This window comes from Neoarius graeffei, chromosome 2 (genome assembly GCF_027579695.1).
Source record: "Neoarius graeffei isolate fNeoGra1 chromosome 2, fNeoGra1.pri, whole genome shotgun sequence".
Taxonomy (NCBI): domain Eukaryota; kingdom Metazoa; phylum Chordata; class Actinopteri; order Siluriformes; family Ariidae; genus Neoarius; species Neoarius graeffei.
Genome location: NC_083570.1, coordinates 44,429,796 through 44,447,957, shown reverse-complemented (window position 1 = coordinate 44,447,957; position 18,162 = coordinate 44,429,796). Strand labels below are relative to the sequence as shown.

Here is an 18,162-nt window from a genome sequence, read left to right as displayed (position 1 = left end):
AACTCACGGTATATGAGCTGATAGCCTAGTAGTAGAGTAGCCGATCAGAGCGCACGATTGCTCATATCCAGTGAATGTGGATAGAATAATACGTTATTTAATCATGTATGTCTTCTTCCTTCTCTCGCCTTCACTCTGTCTTCTTTCTTGACTGCTTTATGTTTTAAGAAGTGAAAAAAGTATGAAAACTGATGCGAAAGTTAATCCTGCCACTTGATAAATCAACCACAAGAACCAGATCTTCTAAGCACTGGAAATTAGGAGGTACAGTTTTATTTTGAATGTTTACAAAAATTAAATAAAGAATGTACAAGTTTTCAAGTCCAAGTACAAGTTTTTTAATGAAATACAATGCATTGGAATTTACAATTTCAGACATAAACAAGCACACGTTAGCAAATAATCTTTTTTTAAAACTATTTTTACACATCAGTAGGATCTGTTCTTGGTCTGTATGTACACCCCTGTACTATTCGGCATGATAGAACTACGTAACATGTTTCAGTCAGGTTTATCGCATAGCTTTTAATGCCGTTTGGGAATTTACAGGCACTGTGTGTTCACTGTCAAGGAACGTTGTCGGGTTTTCCAGTCACTGAGATGGATTGTGTGTTTTCAGGTCTTCCGTTGACGTTAGTGCAGAAGTGAAGTCGTACTCTGCGGGGTAAGGGCACTGGGCATACCAGCTGTGCCAGTCAGTTCCACCTGAGCAGTAGTAGCCCTGTTCAGCAGGGATTTGGTGGTGAGGAATAAGGTCTTGTGATGACGGACCAGACATTGTCATGGTCTCCAGTCTCTGCAGGATCAGCGGGTTAAACTGGTAGGTCAGCTTGCGGCGCACTTTGACAATCTCGCCCGTGCGGCTGTAGTTGCGTAGCGCCCGGGCCATTTTCTGGTAGGTCATGGCTTTGCGGTTGCCCTTGCGCTGGCCCCAGCACTCAGCCAGCTTTTCTTTGTTTTTAGAGATGAAGTGGAATGTCCCGGTGCCACGGTCCGTCCACTGGATGGAGTCAACCATGCTGGCATCATGCAGCGCTTCGTGAAGGTATTCATACAGACGCAGCTTCTTTCGGCCTACGTAGTGTAGACACAAGATAGGACTTGGTCAAAATAAATAAATAAATAAATCTCACCCTTTCTAATAATTCTTCTACAATTATTAACTATGCTGATAATACTTTATATACATATTTTGTATATTTTATATTTAAATCTTAGTTATAATGCCAATTTTTAGGTTCAAGCAATGGTCACCAACCATCCTTCTGGAGATATATCTCTCTACAGATTCGGTTAACGCATTAAACTCCCAGGACTTCCTAAAATTCCTTTTAATACAAGTTTTCATCTGAGCGTCATTATAGTTTCTGAATAATAGGATTTATGATGAATAAGTGAATAATCATAATCTAAGTCTTCTGGACAGACTGATGAGTCAGGTCATGTTGAGATCTGGGTTTGAACACAACTCTAAAGGAAACTGGACCTCCAGGACAGAAAGCTTGCTGACCATCAAAGTAAAGGTTCTAATCCTAAAGCAATAATACCTTTCCGGAGCCGTTCAGGTATTATTGGATAAAGCACCGAAGGCTCAGCTGTTCCCCATGGAGACGCCTCTGGTGTTATATGCGACCATGACTTCAGGAAGACAAAGAGAAGGAGCTCAGTGGCAAAATTGTTCTGATCTATCACAGCAAATACTGCACTTAGAAAGCACCGCACACTTACTGATGCTTCACCCCAGTCGTACGCGGCTGATGATCCTGTAGAATGAGGCGTGTAGCGATAACAAGACACGGAGTATTGCACAGAAGAATCGTGACTTCTGATATTCTCAATGTATTTACTGTCTGAAGGAAAGCAGAGATAAAACAACCATATATCATTCGACAAAATCCGTTCTTTCGTTAACTGAAATCAAAAGATCGATTTTATTTTTTTTAAAAGTTACCTGTAGTATCATAGTAGAATATTTCCGAGTGTCGCTGCATCACATCAATAGCATCCTGAAAATCTTGATTAATATCATTATCCAGAGGTCCCTGCTTCAAATCAAAATGAAATTAAAAAGATTATTTACAAAGGAATTCTAGGACTTAAAGGGAAAAAAAACCCAAATCCTGTTGTTATTCTTACAGCATGGGACTGAACAGCACAGTTAGCATGTCAGATGATCACATAGCAATCACTTACGGTTTCCAAAACTCACCATTTTGCCACTAGTTGTGTTCAAAGTGTTCAATCCAGGTGTACTCCAGGAGGTTATGTTTCAACTGTTCTGCCAATTATTTTCAAACAGGCGTATATGAGAGTTCTTTTAGTACCGTGTGTGATTTTTATAGTCTGTCCAACATCTAACGGGGTGTAATGTTCTCAGGTCAATTTAAATGCGACAACGTCAAACTTCTTTTGGTGCAACCCATTCTGTACTTCTCTTTTTGGAAATCCAGACCAGGAGGACTACAGCAATCGCATTATCTCCTAATCTCCATCAGCAAAAAAAAAAAAAAAAACCCAGCACCTCGAAACCATTACTTTGTTCAGGAATCATATTTGCATTTCTGGTTTTGATGGTTAAAGGCACTTGTTCATGTATCATGTAAGCTGCCGGAATATAGATGTTCTTTAAATCACAGGCAGCTTTTCTTAGTACTATGAATATATCGTTGCTTGAATAAAGCGCTTTGGATTCATGTACGTTTGTATACGGGAGTCAGGTGGAAGTGAACAGGCTTGTGGTGTGGAATAAATGGACATTGTGGAGTGTGTTTTAACAGGAGTGAGGTATAAACGTGTAGTATTTCTCCAAATTTGAAAACAAATCCATATGAATACGTGTTTGGCTGAAGGTACAGACATTTTGGAGTGTCCATGGTGTTTTGTTTTGTTTTTTACAAAAAAAAAAACCAGTTCACCTGTGTATATACACTGATTAGACCACTGTTTCCATGTTAATTCTATATACATGTATACATTTCCATTTTCCACTCCTACTATATTATCCATACTCATTTATTCCCCAATACACTGGTCAGTTTATTTCCTACAACAACAACAAAAAAACCACACACGTTTTAAATATCAACCGGCTGGCTGGGAAGTTCCCCTTTCACATTTACAGAGTGGAAAAGAATAGATGAGCCGAGATAAGAAAAAAAAAATGGGTGAGTGCGAGATTACAGAACCACGCCGAGATTATTGCTATTCAGTACTAACAGGAACTGACAAAAGGACAGCAATCAGTTAAACACTGCATTCGGTGCAAATGTAAATTATTAGAAACGGTATATGCCATAACACAGTAACAGCGATTTGAATAAGCAGCATACGACGATGATGATATTGTTATCATAAAACCACACTGTATCTGTGTCTGGAAAAACGCACATACATATATATACACACACACACACACACACACAGTATTTTTGTGGTATTGTTTCCTGCCTGCACTCGGTGATAAACTACAAGGTTAGTAGACAGTGTAGGCTCTTTTTTTCCACTTGTGGTAAGACTGAACTTGCTGTAAATCAAATCACTATAAATCTCAAGACGGGAATTGTCCACGGTGTTTAAATATGAAAGATTATTATACATACAGGACACTTTTTCGATGGAATAAAAACGTGTTCTATTCCCTCCTAGCGGGTTTCATTCATGTGGTTTGATAGCATGCAATATTGTTTGCATATCACTTATCCTACGTGTATTACGTCACTCTACCCAATGAAGAATGAGCATTGAATATGGTTTATGATATTGCATGGTTGTCAAGACAACTTAATGTCACATGTCGGAGCTGATGCGAATATCCAACGAGAGAGTTTTCTGCTGCACATGCGCAGAAACATTTCGTTGTTCACCAGGAAAGAGAAAGAGGTGTTGAACACCTGAAAGGCTCCCAAAACTTCATTAGATATTCTTCATGCATATTTACAAGCAGTGTTGAACCATTACTATTAGAACTGGGTCTTGAGCTCAGCCAAAACTTAGCCAGACACAACAAAAAAGCAACAGGGCAAAGGATTTTACAAGGGATTAGCAGCAGGCTGCCAGGTCGCTCCATTGTGTGCAGTTGTTGATGTTGATTTTTAAAAGTAACTAAGTAAATTACACAGTGAAATGAATACTTAAGTCTGAGTGAAAAATACTGTTGCGAGTGTGTGTGGAAGAAGAGTCTGGAGACAGAAAGCTTAGTTTCTCGGTCATTTGTCTGTGCTACTTGCTCTCAATAGCACTAGCTTGACTGCTTTATTAGCATTCGTGAACATTACTGATGAACGCTACACCGACTGGAAGGTGACTTCACTGCTGCGCTGATGGTGTTGATTTGTGGTTAAGCTTGCGTTGGCCTTCGAGAAGGCCGAGGGTGAATATTTTTAGTCCCTCACACTATAAATCAAAATCTGATTGGTTAATTCATCTGTCACTTCCTACATAAACATACACTGCCATGGCCTTCTGTCCCGGCAATGAAGTCCTAACCAGTGAGTGAGCCAGCTCTAAACTCTTCTCAGCCTAGACACAACAAACACAACAACCTCATGCGATAACTTGATTTTAATGTTTTCAGGACAGTAACCCTTTCATTTGATAGAAAATGAGGCCAAATTAGAATTAGAAGAGAATAATTATAATGAAAGAATGAAAGAAGTTAAAGATGGCATTTGAAATGCTGATATGTTTGGGCCTCTCTGAAGGCTAGAAGGCCCTGATGGTTCCCATCTGTTTACAAGAGAAAAACATACCAACAGACATCGAAAAACTGGAAAAGAGTTAAAGTTTTTCAAGTTCAAGTTTTATTTGTCACATAATTACAAGCAATTACAGTGAAATTCTTATGTACCTTAGGTCGTTAAGGGTATAAAAATATATAGATAAAATAAGATAAATTAAAAACAATAGAAATAAAGGGGAGAAAAATCTTTAAAACTATATTAATGAGTGGAAACATGGCAGAGATGTGGTGATTGTGTGGTTACGAGTCCTTAAAGTCCAAAGTGCAGTAGTGCATAGTAGTGTACATTGTTATCATTATGAAGAGTTCAGCAGTCTGATGGCCTGAGGGAAGAAGCTCCTCCTCATCCTCTCAGTGTTGGCCTTCAGCTGTCGGTAGCGTCTCCCTGAAGGCAGCAGGGAGAACAGTCTATTATTTGGGTGGCTGGGGTCGCTGGCGATCTTCCTGGCTCTGTCCCTGCAGCGGTTGGAATAAATGTCCTACAGGTTAGGGAGGGTGGTCCTGATGGTCCTCTCAGCAGAGCGAACCACCCTCCTGAGAGCCAGCTGATCTCTCCTGGTGGTGCTTTCCATTGGAAGTTCCCATCCAGTTAGTGATGCTCCCACTCAGGACACTCTCAATAGTGCAAGAGTAAAAGTTCCTTAGTGCCCTGAGTGGGAGTTTAAAGTCTTTCAGTCTCCTTAGGAAGTAGAGGCTCTGGCGGCCTTTCTTAACCAGGGTGTTGGTGTGACAGGACCAAGAGAGGTCCTGTGAGATGTGGACACCCAGGTATTTGAAATTGTCCACTCTCTCTACCTGGGCCCCATTGATGCAGATGGGTTGGAGGTCCCTCTGCTGCTTCCTGCTGAAGTCCACTATCAGCTCCTTCATTTTGCTGATGTTGAGTGTGAGGTTGTTCTCCTCACTCCAGTGAGATTGTATAATAATAATAATAATAATAATAATAATAATAATAATATTGGCTGGCTTTTTTTCGTGGCATATCAGATATATTCCTTTTAGCTAGCATGATATTGAACTCGTCTTCAGCTTGTTCAGTATCATGCTAGCTGAATGGAATATATCTGATATACCATGAAAAAAAGCCAGCCAATATTATTTAAATATTCAACATCTATTTATGTTTTTTTTTCTGAAATGCTATCACTGAGTATTGCGTATCACTGTTTAATATACTCACTGAACACGTTATTAGGAACTCCTATATACCTGCACATTCATGCACTTATCTGCTCAGCCAATCATGGGGCAACAGTGCAATGCATAAAATCATGCAGATACAGGTCAAGAGCTTCAGGTAATGTTCACATTAAACATCAGAATGGGGAAAACATCTCTGTGATCTCAGTTATTTTGACCTTGACAAGATTGTTAGTGCCAGATGGGCTGGTTTGAGTATTTCAACAGCTGTTGATCTCCTTGGATTTTCACACACAACAGTCTCTCAGAATGGTACAATAACAAAAAAAATCAAGTGAGCAGCAGTTCCACAGATGGAAATATCTGATGCTGTTGATTTGAGAAGTCACTGGAGACTGGTCAGACTGGTTCAAGCTTCCAAAAAGGCTACAATAACTCACCTAACCAGCCTGTACAATTGTGATGAGCAGAAAAGTATCTCAAAATATGCAGCATGTCAACTCTTGAGGCAGATGTACTACTGGGTCTGGATTTCTGCTGAGACACAGATAGACACAGATGGTGGGGTCAGAATTTGGCACCAACAGAATGAATCCATGGACCCAACCATCCTTGTGTTAACAGTCCAGGAGTGGGTTTCTCAAAAGCCTCTTAACACTAGAAGCATCTTAACTAGGAGAGAGAGTGTTCATTGTGATGCTCGCTCTACCATTTAATGATGATCTTTGCGCTACGATACTGTGAGTTGGCCTAGTGGTTAGCATGTCCGCCTCTCAACCAGGAGATTGTGAGTTCTACTCGCAGTCAGGTCATACCAAAGACCATCATAAAAATGGTACCTACCACCATCTGGCAAGGCACACTGCATTACAGATGTGAGTGGGGAAGTCAAACTCTTGTGGTTACCAGAGGACCAGCCCCCCACTGTAATCATAGGTGAGAGGCTGATGGCTATTGAAACAGAGATCGGTGCCACACCTTAAAGAGTTGGTTAGACTGCCTGGGAAGACCAGATCCTGGCATGAGGGGGACTTTGACTTGACTTGACTTTGTGCTGCGATGCTTTTGGGAAGCCTACCCCAGGCTGGTAGAGGTGATGTAATGGTGTGGGGAATGTTTTCTTGGCACATGTGGACCCGTTATTACCAATCAATCATCACTTGAAAGCTACAGTTTATTTGAGTATTGTGAATCCCTTCATGGCCACAATTTACCATCTTCTAATGGTTCCTTCCAGCATGATAATGCACCATGTCACGAAATAAAATCATCATAAACTGATTTCATGAACATGACAATGAGGTCAGTGTTCTTCAGTGGCCTTCCCAGTCCCAATCTGAGATTCACAGAATGAAATTGTGAGATGAAATCATGAAAATATGAACCAGAATCTCAAAGGAATGTTTCCACCATCTTGTGGAATCCATGCCATGAAGACTTGAGGCTATTCTGAGAGGAAAGAGAGGCCATACTCAGTATTAGGATAGTGTTCCTAGTATTAATATAAGTGCTCAGTGTGTGTGTGTGTGTGTGCGTGCGTGCACATGGGTGCATGTGTGCGTACATGTGCATGTGCTGGAGGGAGGGTGTGTGTCTGCCGAAGTGTTTACAGTTTACACCAACCTGCAGTGAGTATTTTATCTCCCCAAACAAAGAACCACTTTCCTTCCCCTTCTTTGCGAGCCCTATTCAAAAGGCTTATTAATGCCAAAGCCCATGTAGGAAGGCGTGTGTAACCGCAACACACCTCCCCACGCTCAACTTCTTTATTTACTGGCACTTAGTAAAAATACAATAAGTTCACACATTTGGTCTAACAGGTCTCATTACACTAGACTAGTGTGTGTTACTGACTGCCACAAATACAGCAGTTAATACTCATGATGTTTATTCAGATGAACACAAATGAACGCTTAAAAATCCCATTTTAGTTTTTTAGTCTACATTTTCCACATATATACAGTACGACAGTTTGTTTTTTTCCTCCTATGTCACACTTAAATCCTTTTTTCAATTTCCTTGTTTTCCCCCAAGTTGACCTGGATTGCTATAACCACAACAACAATAAAAAAGTTAGATCTAGCACCATTGAGGATTCTTCAGTTTGTACCAAAGAACCTTATTGGTTTCCATGTCAGAGAAAATTCCAAGACGATTTAAAGCAAAATGTTCTAGTGGCACTATTTGGATTAGGGGCGACACAGTGGTGTAGTGATTAGCACTGTCGCCTCACAGCAAGAAGGTTCTAGGTTCAAGCCCAGTGGCCGACGGAAGCCTTTCTGTGTAGAGTTTGCATGTTGTCTGCCTGGGTTTTCTCTGGGAAACCATCCAAAGACATGCAGGTTAGGCTAATTGATGGCCCTAAATTGACTGAGAGTGTGAATGGTTTGTTTGTCTCTATGGTGGGGTTTACATTAGACCGTATCAGCGGATCATCAGATTAACGTTTTTAAAACGATTAGTGTGCACACAGCAACACCAATACACGATTTGCGTGCACACAGCAGCACCAATACACGGATACGCTCGGCTCCGCAGGCATCCTGCGCTCCAAATCACTCCGCCCTGAACAGCGAGTGCCCTCTGGAGGGTGTGCACTCTGGCCCTACGCAGCTCACAGAGCGCTCAAGTGAAGTGCACAAGCAGTGATTCGGGACTGAGCCGCTGTGTGTGTGATCCCAGCGCATATCACTTACCACTTTCAAGTGGAAGGATGGCAAGCCTAAAGACAATCATAACTACACAATGGGTAGTATTTGCATCAGTATTTGCAGTATTTTCATACTTTTATACTCTTTAATGAAAGGTGATACAAGGTAGAAGTCCGTGCCGTTTTTCAGCAGTCGCGTCACATGACCAACGCCAGCGAATCAGGAAGGTGGATGTCACAGTGACGTTGTCCAATGATGACGCCAGCTAGAGCTCAGCACAGCGTATCCGCGTATTCTCAATGTTTACACAGCACCAGACCAGACACACTCTGGATTGAATACGTGGACCCTGGCGGATTCCCGTTTCCCGGCGTTTCCAGGCGTTTTAATGTAAACGGACAGTGCATCCACAAAGAAAACGAGACAGATACGGTCTAATGTAAACTTGGCCTATGTGTCAGCCCTGTGATGATCTGGCGACTTGTCCAGGGTGTACCCTGCCTCTTGCCTATAGTCAGCTGAGATAGGCTCCTGTGACCCTGCACAGGATAAGAGGTTATGGATAATGGATGGATATTTGGATTAGGGTGCACTGTTATTGATGCTGGCCCAATACTGTACTCATCTCATCTCATTATCTCTAGCCGCTTTATCCTGTTCTACAGGGTCGCAGGCAATCTGGAGCCTATCCCAGCTGACTACGGGCGAAAGGCGGGGTACACCCTGGACAAGTCGCCAGGTCATCACAGGGCTGACACATAGACACAGACAGCCATTCACACTCACATTCACACCTACGGTCAATTTAGAGTCACCAGTTAACCTAACCTGCATGTCTTTGGACTGTGGGGGAAACCGGAGCACCCGGGGGAAACCCACGCGGACACGGGGAGAACATGCAAACTCTGCACAGAAAGGCCCTCGCCGGCCACGGGGCTCGAACCCGGACCTTCTTGCTGTGAGGTGACAGCACTAACCACTACACCACCGTGCCGCCCCAATACTGTACTCATTACATATATTTAGAAAAGATGCCCTGATGCCCCAACATCTGACACCACGTCACACTATGTGACATAAGGGTAGGATTGGTGCTGTACGTCTCCAGTTTAATTTACCACAAAAGCAATGTCTGTAAAATATTTTGTCTGAATTCTAAAATCCACTCAATTGTGTCTCAATAGTGGTGCAGGACTACAATACCCATCAGCCCCTGCACATCACATGATCATGTCCCATGCTATGTCACATGACCATGAGCACCTGAATCACTAGCACTAGTATTTAAGTCCTGTCTTAGGATTACTGGGCTACTGTTGGTTGGTATTTTGGTCACACCAAGTTGCAATGTTGTCATGCTAATCTTGTGCTTTATCTTAGTTTATATATTCTTGTATAGCACTTTATTAAAATTCACTATGCCTCCACCTTCATTCCATGACACCTTGAAAAATAGATTTAATATATATTTATATTTAAATAAAAAAAGTCCTATCTGGGAAGCCATGTTTATGATTGTATATCTCCAGACATATTAATCCCAGCCTCATGAAACTGGGCACACTTATAGACAAATTTGTTTTCTATCTGTCTAAATGCTAAAGATCTTTCATGCTTCTATTAAAGTGACATCACCACCATCTGGGCATGTCAAAACAGCGCAAATTTTGAAAGTTATCTTGCAGTTTTGTCAATACAGTACTTTGAATTTAATCGGTTGTTCACATTTCCGAATTTGACACAAAGTCAATGAAATAATATTCCAGTTTCATGACAAACTGTGACTTTTACTATCTGTGTCTATTAAAGTCACGTCTATAAGCCCGCTATATCACTTATGTTTGGAAATGTTGCCCTTCTTTTTCCCATTCTTTGGAACCCTGTAAAAAAATCTAGCTTGTGAGCAGTTTGAGAACAAGTTTGTCTTTACATCTGCCAAATTTCATTTGGCTGGGATTAATATTTCTGGAGTTACTGTATTAGATTGTAAACATGTGGCCAAATAAGCTGCTTTTAATCCGAAAATTTGACATTATTGAGGGGTGTGGAAAAAATGTGATGAAGTTAGAATTCAGCCAAAATAGATTTTAGATTTCAGGCATTGTTTTTAAGTCACAAGCAGCAAATTTAAATAAATAAATAAATAAATAAATAAATAAATAAGGGAAAAGATCTGAGATATGCAGCAACACACCTCCAGGATTCCGTCTGAATGGCCTGTATGTTAATGAACAGGTGACACGAAATGACAGCAATCTCAAGATTTCCAGATTAACGATCAAAGCAAAGCAGACTGTAAACTGTACTCTGTGAAATTATCAAGAGGAGGAACTACAGTGTCTTCTTACAATACAAATAAAGTCAAAGTTGTAGTAGTGTTTCTCAAACCTCAGGTGCTTACGTTTGTGGTTAACTGACAGAAGAGGCTTTTTATATGGCAAACGTTCTGAATAATCTGTTGGGATGGAGGTGGCGTCTGATGGTTTTGGAGACTTCAAAACCTCAAGATTTTACTTTTTCTTGTAAGTCACCAACAGTGATCTTTGGGGATTCCTCTCTTAGCCTCCTCACTGAACATGTGGCAAAATAAACTTGGGTCCCCTTCAAGGCGAGTTTGTAACAATTCCATCAGATGTACACATTTTTTATTACTGCCCTAACAGTAGAAATGGACATTTTCAGACAAGTAGCTATTTTTTATAACCATTCCCTGACTTATGAAGGTCAACACACTTCTCCCTCATTTGGTTTTTGTGTTTCTGATCTTTCCCATGTTGATGGATGACTAAGTGAATTTGGCCTCTGTGTCACCTATTTGTTCCCCAGTTAATCAGGAAGTCAAGGATTACAACTAGAAAGTTCCTACACACTCCAATCAACTCAGAAATCCATCCATCCATTATTCATAACCGCTTATCCTGTGCAGGGTCGCGGGCAAGCTGGAGCTTATCCCAGGGTATCCGGTTATTTAGCACAACAGTCTTTTTAACACAAGCCCTAAAGTCTCTTAGTACAACTCTAAGTTCTTTAGCATGACCCTGGATAATGGTTGCAATAATCGAAAAAAAAAATACTCATCTCGATATAGGAAGGGGTTTATTATGATTGCTAAAGCCTCTGTCACACTTATTCGGAATTAGCAGTTATCAAGCAGAACCAGCCGGAATGAAAAATTTTTCAAAATTCGTGCCACATTCGGGTGGGAATTTCAAACTGACCAACATTCTTACAGCTTTGTAAGAATGCTGTTCGAATACTTAGAATGCACTTTGAACCCGCCTGGAATTTTTTTTTTCTCCTCCTATTTCTACTTTATTTTATTATTTTATTTCTACTATTGTTTAAATTCCTATTATTTTCTTTTAATTCTTTTAATTCTTTTAATTAATTTAGAATAAAAATAAAATTATTTTATGTAATTTTATTTCTCTATTGTTTACTGTTTTTGTTTTTACTTCTGTAAAGCACATTGAACTGCCATTGTGTATGAAATGTGCTATATAAATAAACTTGCCTTGCCTTGCCTTGCCTTGCATATTCCAGGTGTATTAGCTTTCGAATGCAGTTCAAATGTAGTTGGAACACAGTAGGAATACCTAGAATGCTGTTAGAATGCAGTAAGAATATTAAGAATGCACTTCGAATGCTGTACGAGTGTGGTTCGATTGCTGCCCGAATACCACCTGAAGTCTGGTCGGAAGATGCCTCGAATGCTGTACGAATTCACCTCTAATGCAGTCAGAACGCTCCCGGAATAGCCGCCAAATATGTTTCGAACGTCTAAGAATTCAAAGAGAATGCAGCTTGAATACTTAGAATGTACTTTGAATGTGCTTAGAATGTAACACGAATGTCCCGAGTGTACCAAGAATGCCACCAGAATGGTCCCCGATTGTGTATAAAACGCTGCCGAATCTAGCATTTTCATCAGTCTCAGCCCAGACACCATAGAGTATGGACCCCCTGGACCATGTTGCTTTGCTCCAGATTGCTGTCCTCCAGCAAGACCTGCTTGAAAGAGATGTGGAGGAGGCTAGGAGAAGAAACATTAGGAGGAGAAAACCCAGAAGGTATCAGACCCGACCATGGCCGCGGCCAGTGGTGGAGTTCTTGACCTTGGCTCCCTTCTTCCTTGGTGGCGTAATGTGAGAAACTTGGGGAACTTTTTAAAATAATGGACAAAAGGTTGATGTTGAGCAGGCGACTCCTCAATGCAGACTGAAGTTCCAGCGGCAGCTACGGTAGCTGCGTTTTTATGTGATTCAGTGGTGTTCTGAATTATGTCTGGACTCATTCGAGGGCCAGTCAGGACGTTCCGACTGCATTCGAGATGTATTCGAGTGGCAATCGAAATATTCAGACGGCATTCAAAGTGCATTCCAGCTGAACTATTTTAATATCGAAATAGATTCCAGCAGCAATCGAGATGCACTCGAGGTGCATTCCGGCTCATTCGAGGCACATTCGGGACATTCTGGCAGGATTTGAAGTGGCTTGCCATTTCGATTTTTCCCTGATCAGAATGTTTTGAATGCCGTAAGAATATATACTGTAGAATGCAGTTAGAATGCACTTCGAATGCCGTTCAATATTTCTCTTCGAATGCACCTCGAATGTTTTGAGCGTGAGCAAAACATTCGGGCCGGCCACAAGAATGGGCCCGAATGTTTGGAATGCACTCAGAATGCAGTCAGAATTTTTAGAATGCACTTCGAATATCCCGGAATATACGAAGAAATTTCATTCCGACAGCATTCCGTCTCATTCCGCCTCTAGTGTGACTACCCTATTAGGGACTGGAAGCCGGAATTTACAGTCCAAGATTTTTTGTTTATGGGATCGTTTCCAAAAAAAATGAAATTAATGTCTTCTACCTTCTTAAATCATGCACATTTTCATTGCCACCTTCAGTTTAATTGATTATCAAGTTGTTTTTTGTTTGTTTCAACTTTAATTATTTCACTTTCTTGAATTTAGAAGTCACGGCAATTATCGAAACTGTAAATAGCTTAATAAAATCAATGAAATAGCTGTATATGTGCTTGACGGTTCATTCTTTATCAAATTATCAAATTGTAAATAATAAATATGATGTAATTTAAGCTTAGCACTTTAATAAGGACAAAACAAACCTGGAAGTTGGCCGTAGCGGTGTACTGTGTCAGGGTACGTACGTGCTGTGATAAATAATTTGGAGGGAGGATTGGTGACTAACATATGGGCTACATCAAACATGGCGGTTTCAAGACGGAGTGGGGAAATACAATCACTCGTTTTTGATCGGAATCTCAGCAACTGTCATAAAAAAAAAATCCGTCAAACATCTTTAAATATGATCAGTAAGTATTCATGATAAACATTAAGTGTTCTTGGACCTTGTGCTAAAGAACTGAGAGTTGTGCTAAGAGACTTTAGAACTTGTGCTAAAAGACTTTGGATTTGTGCTAAATAACCGTAAACCCCCAGCTGACTATGAGTGAGAGGCGGGGTACACCCTGGACAAGTCGCCAGGTCATCACAGGGCTGACACACAGAGACAAACAACCATTCACACTCACATTCACACCTACGGTCAATTTAGAGTCACCAGTTAACCTAACCTGCATGTCTTTGGACTGTGGACCCAGAGGAAACCAACGCAGATACAGGGAGAACATGCAAACTCCACACAGAAAGGCCCCCGTTGGTGCAGCTCATGAAAAAAAATTTGGAAGAAATGAACGTGAATGTGGGCGGCACGGTGGTGTAGTGGTTAGCGCTGTCGCCTCACAGCAAGAAGGTCCTGGGTTCGAGCCCCGGGGCCGGCGAGGGCCTTTCTGTGCGGAGTTTGCATATTCTCCCCGTGTCCGCGTGGGTTTCCTCCGGGTGCTCCGGTTTCCCCCACAGTTCAAAGACATGCAGGTTAGGTTAACTGGTGACTCTAAATTGACCGTAGGTGTGAATGGTTGTCTGTGTCTATGTGTCAGCCCTGCGATGACCTGGCGACTTGTCCAGGGTGTACCCTGCCTTTCGCCCGTAGTCAGCTGGGATAGGCTCCAGCTTGCCTGCGACCCTGTAGAAGGATAAAGCGGCTAGAGATGATGAGATGAGATGAATGTGAACTAGTTCGTTTTGTGAACTTTGAACTTTTTTATAACCTATTATTATTTTCCGTCATCCACACCACAATAAACATACTAAAACGTGCATACATACATCAATCCTGAACAAAATTAATGTATTCACAGTAACATCCATCCATCCATTATCGGTAACTGCTTATCCTGTTCTACAGGGTCGCAGGCAAGCTGGAGCCTATCCCAGCTGACTACGGGCGAAAGGCGGGGTACACCCTGGACAAGTCGCCAGGTCATCCCAGAGCCGACACATAGACACAGACAACCATTCACACTCACATTCACACCTACGGTCAATTTAGAGTCACCAGTTAACCTAACCTGCATGTCTTTGGACTGTGGGGGAAACTGGAGCACCTGGAGGAAACCCACGCGGACACGGGGAGAACATGCAAACTCCACACAGAAAGGCCCTCGCCGGCCCTGGGGCTCGAACCCAGGACCTTCTTGCTGTGAGGCGACAGCGCTAACCACTACACCACCTTGCCGCCCACAGTAACATTTAAATCAATATTTTATTCTTGCACACTTCTTTTTACACCATCTGATACTGTCTCTCTTGAATGTTATACATTCTGCTCTAATGCGTGTGTATCCTGCTTATGTCAAGCACGTGCATGCATGGTTTTTCCTCTTTGGCAGGTGCTGCTTTGCTCAAATTGACCTGTCCTCAACATTTGCATAATAATGTAAAGGTGCGTAAGTGATAACTGCACTGAAAAGGAAGAGATGAGCTTGTGTGCGGAGAAAGAGGAGGGGCAGCCCTATGGCTTGTGACGCACATCATTGGAGTTCTTGTGTTAAAGACCTCATTCAACTCTGTTTTTTTTTTTTTTACGTCTGTGAGCTGACACATAGACACAGACAACCATTCACATTCACACCTACGGTCAATTTAGAGTCACCAGTTAACCTAACCTGCATGTCTTTGGACTGTGGGGGAAACCGGAGCACTCGGAGGAAACCCACATAGACACGGGGAGAACATGCAAACTCCGCACAGACAGGCCCTCGCCGGCCACAGGGCTCGAACCCGGACCTTCTTGCTGTGAGGTGACAGCGCTAACCACTACACCACCGTGCCACCATATATATATATATATATATATATATATATATATATAAAAAAGCCCTGTGATGACCTGGCGACTTGTCCAGGGTGTACCCCGCCTCTTGCCCATAGTCAGCTGGGATAGGCTCCAGCTTGCCTGCGACCCTGTAGAACAGGTGATTGATGGGAATTCTGGCAGCTCTCAAACTAAGCTTATTCTATTAATTAGTAAACATTAACCTGCAATTTAAAGTAAATTCATCTATTCATGACTGATGATGCGAGTCAACAAATATTTTAACTTTCTGAAAAGGTTTAGGTTTTTCTTATGGACTTAATGCTGCTGAGCTCAAATATGACCTTAAAATCTTCCTGTTACATACCGTATTTCTGGAATTGCCGGTTTTGTGTTTTCAATCCTTAAAGTTTCAATGTTTCCCAAGCAAATAAATGCTTTCCAGACATGATTGGGCTCGTAGATCACATGACACATGCTTGGCATGCAGCTTGGATATACCAAGCGCTATTATTTCAGCTGTGAATAGAAGAGTGTTAAAAGGTCAGATTACATTAAAAACGACTTGCCACGCTGTAAGCATATGTTTCCAGGACAGAAACATGTGATGCATAAAGCATGTGTTAACACAACCAAGATATTTTTGCCTCATGTTTCTATAAAACTTGGACTGATTAAATATTCATGAAAGCAATAAACAAGGAAATTGATGATTTGAATACTTGTGCCAGGTGTTTTCCAAAATAACTGATAAATGAATGGCTTTTTGGGGGGCCAGAAATCAAACAGGTCATCAATGACAAGCAGTTTGAAAAGCTTCTAGTAGAGATAGGATGGCACAGTGGTTAGCACTGTCACCTCACAGCAAGGTTCTGGGTTCAAGGCCAGTGGCTGACGGGGACTGTGGGGGAAACCGGAGCACCCGGAGGAAACCCACGCGGACACGGGGAGAACATGCAAACTCCACACAGAAAGGTCCTCGCCGGCCACAGGGCTCGAACCCAGGACCTTCTTGCTGTGAGGCAACAGCGCTAACCACTACACCACCGTGCCACCCTTGCTTTCAAGATGTTTCTGAAAAAGTTTTTGGAACGCCACTAATGATCCATTTTACATTTCTCCTGTGCCATTCTTGATGCAGTCAGTTGTCACGTCTGTACTTGCTCCAAGGTCGCAGAAGTCTTCAAACATGGCCGCCGCAGACTACAACAACCATCCTGCCCTTCAATGCTGTAAATCTCCAGAGTACTGATTATCACACACCTGTTCCTGATCACTGCCTCATCACCGCTCTGCGTATAAGCACTTTCACAGCACAAGGCCTTTGTGAAGTAAGCATGGTGTTCTCGTGCATGAGAATGCATGCACACCAGTTTGTTCTTTGATATCCTGTTTGTGTCTTGCCTGACCATTGCCTGTTTACTGACTCTGCCTTTGATTATCGATTTGGATTTATCTGCCAGCTTTGCTGCTCTCTACTGCTTTTACATCTATCAGTCGTCTGCATACCTGACATCAGTGATGAACCTGGTGAAAAGATCTCAAGACTTTTTAATGAAGGAAAAATGGTAGCACTACAACTTGAATCCAAAACCGTTGGCAAATTATTGTTGCACACTTCAATGAGAAGTATCAGATGCCAAGTACAAGTGAAAATCAGTAACTTTTTAAGGATAGAGGAACAAGTTTAATGTGTTAGTATGATCAGATGTTTAAATGCATTCATCCATCCCTTATCTGTAAACACTTATCCTGTGCAGAGTCGCAGGCAAGCTGGAGCCTATCCCAGCTGACTGTGGCTGAGAGGTGGGATACACCCTGGACAAATCGCCAGATCATCGTAGGGCCGACACATAGAGACAGACAACCATTCACACCTACGGTCAATTTAGAGTCACCAGTTAACCCAACCTGCATGTCTTTGGACTCAGGAAATCCATGCAGACACGGGGAGAACATGCAAAATCCACACAGAAAGGCCCCCGTCGGCCACTGGGCTCGAACCCAGGACCTTTTTGCTGTGAGGTGACAGTGCTAACCACTACACCACTGTGCCGCCCCTGCATTCATTCAATAAAAGTCAAATTTGTGTTTCTTCAAATTCCTACATGAGCAGACAGTCAGAAATTATTTGCGTTCAGTTTGAAGGGCAAAATTTTCTTTTGTAAATAAAATTTGTTGTGCAGTGTGAATAATGCTGGAGCTGCTGAAACAGATTGTGATCAGAATACGCAAATTGTTGCTCTTTTTCCAGCCAGCAGCTCATATAGAAACATGGCTGAAATGCTTTCGGTATTAGTATCAGTGAGAATATATATTTTTTTAAATCCTGGAAAAAGTACTAAAAATGGTATTTATGCATCTCTAAATGGCATGAAAAATAGAAATCAACTGTTACATCTACAGGTGGTGTAGTGGTTCGCATTGTCGCCTCACAGCAAGAAGGTTCT

The 18,162-nt window shown here is 41.8% G+C and overlaps 1 protein-coding gene across 2 annotated transcripts; it reads right to left on the bottom strand.

Annotated features, from left to right (window-relative positions):
- Positions 1-314: 314 nt before the first annotated feature.
- On the bottom strand, positions 315-2,361 carry spic (Spi-C transcription factor (Spi-1/PU.1 related)). Of its 2 annotated transcripts, none has more exons than XM_060907845.1 (5): positions 2,210-2,361; positions 1,952-2,042; positions 1,729-1,850; positions 1,548-1,638; positions 315-1,074 (listed from the first exon to the last, which is right to left on the bottom strand). In XM_060907845.1, exons 1-5 carry the CDS (start codon positions 2,210-2,212, stop codon positions 593-595), a joined length of 789 nt encoding a protein of 262 aa, XP_060763828.1. In that variant the 5' UTR covers positions 2,213-2,361; the 3' UTR covers positions 315-592. The 2 variants fall into 2 exon arrangements, with proteins under 2 accessions (XP_060763828.1, XP_060763819.1); XM_060907836.1 differs by having other exon boundaries at positions 1,952-2,045; positions 2,210-2,360.
- Positions 2,362-18,162: the final 15,801 nt, after the last annotated feature.

Excerpts from the sequence above, each read along its gene's own strand:
- spic (XM_060907836.1), bottom strand. Across the intron at positions 1,851-1,951 it reads ATTCTACTATGATACTACAG|ACAGTAAATACATTGAGAAT; the intron begins GTAACTTTTAAA and ends GCTTTCCTTCAG. Across the intron at positions 1,639-1,728 it reads ACGACTGGGGTGAAGCATCA|TCATGGTCGCATATAACACC; the intron begins GTAAGTGTGCGG and ends GTCTTCCTGAAG.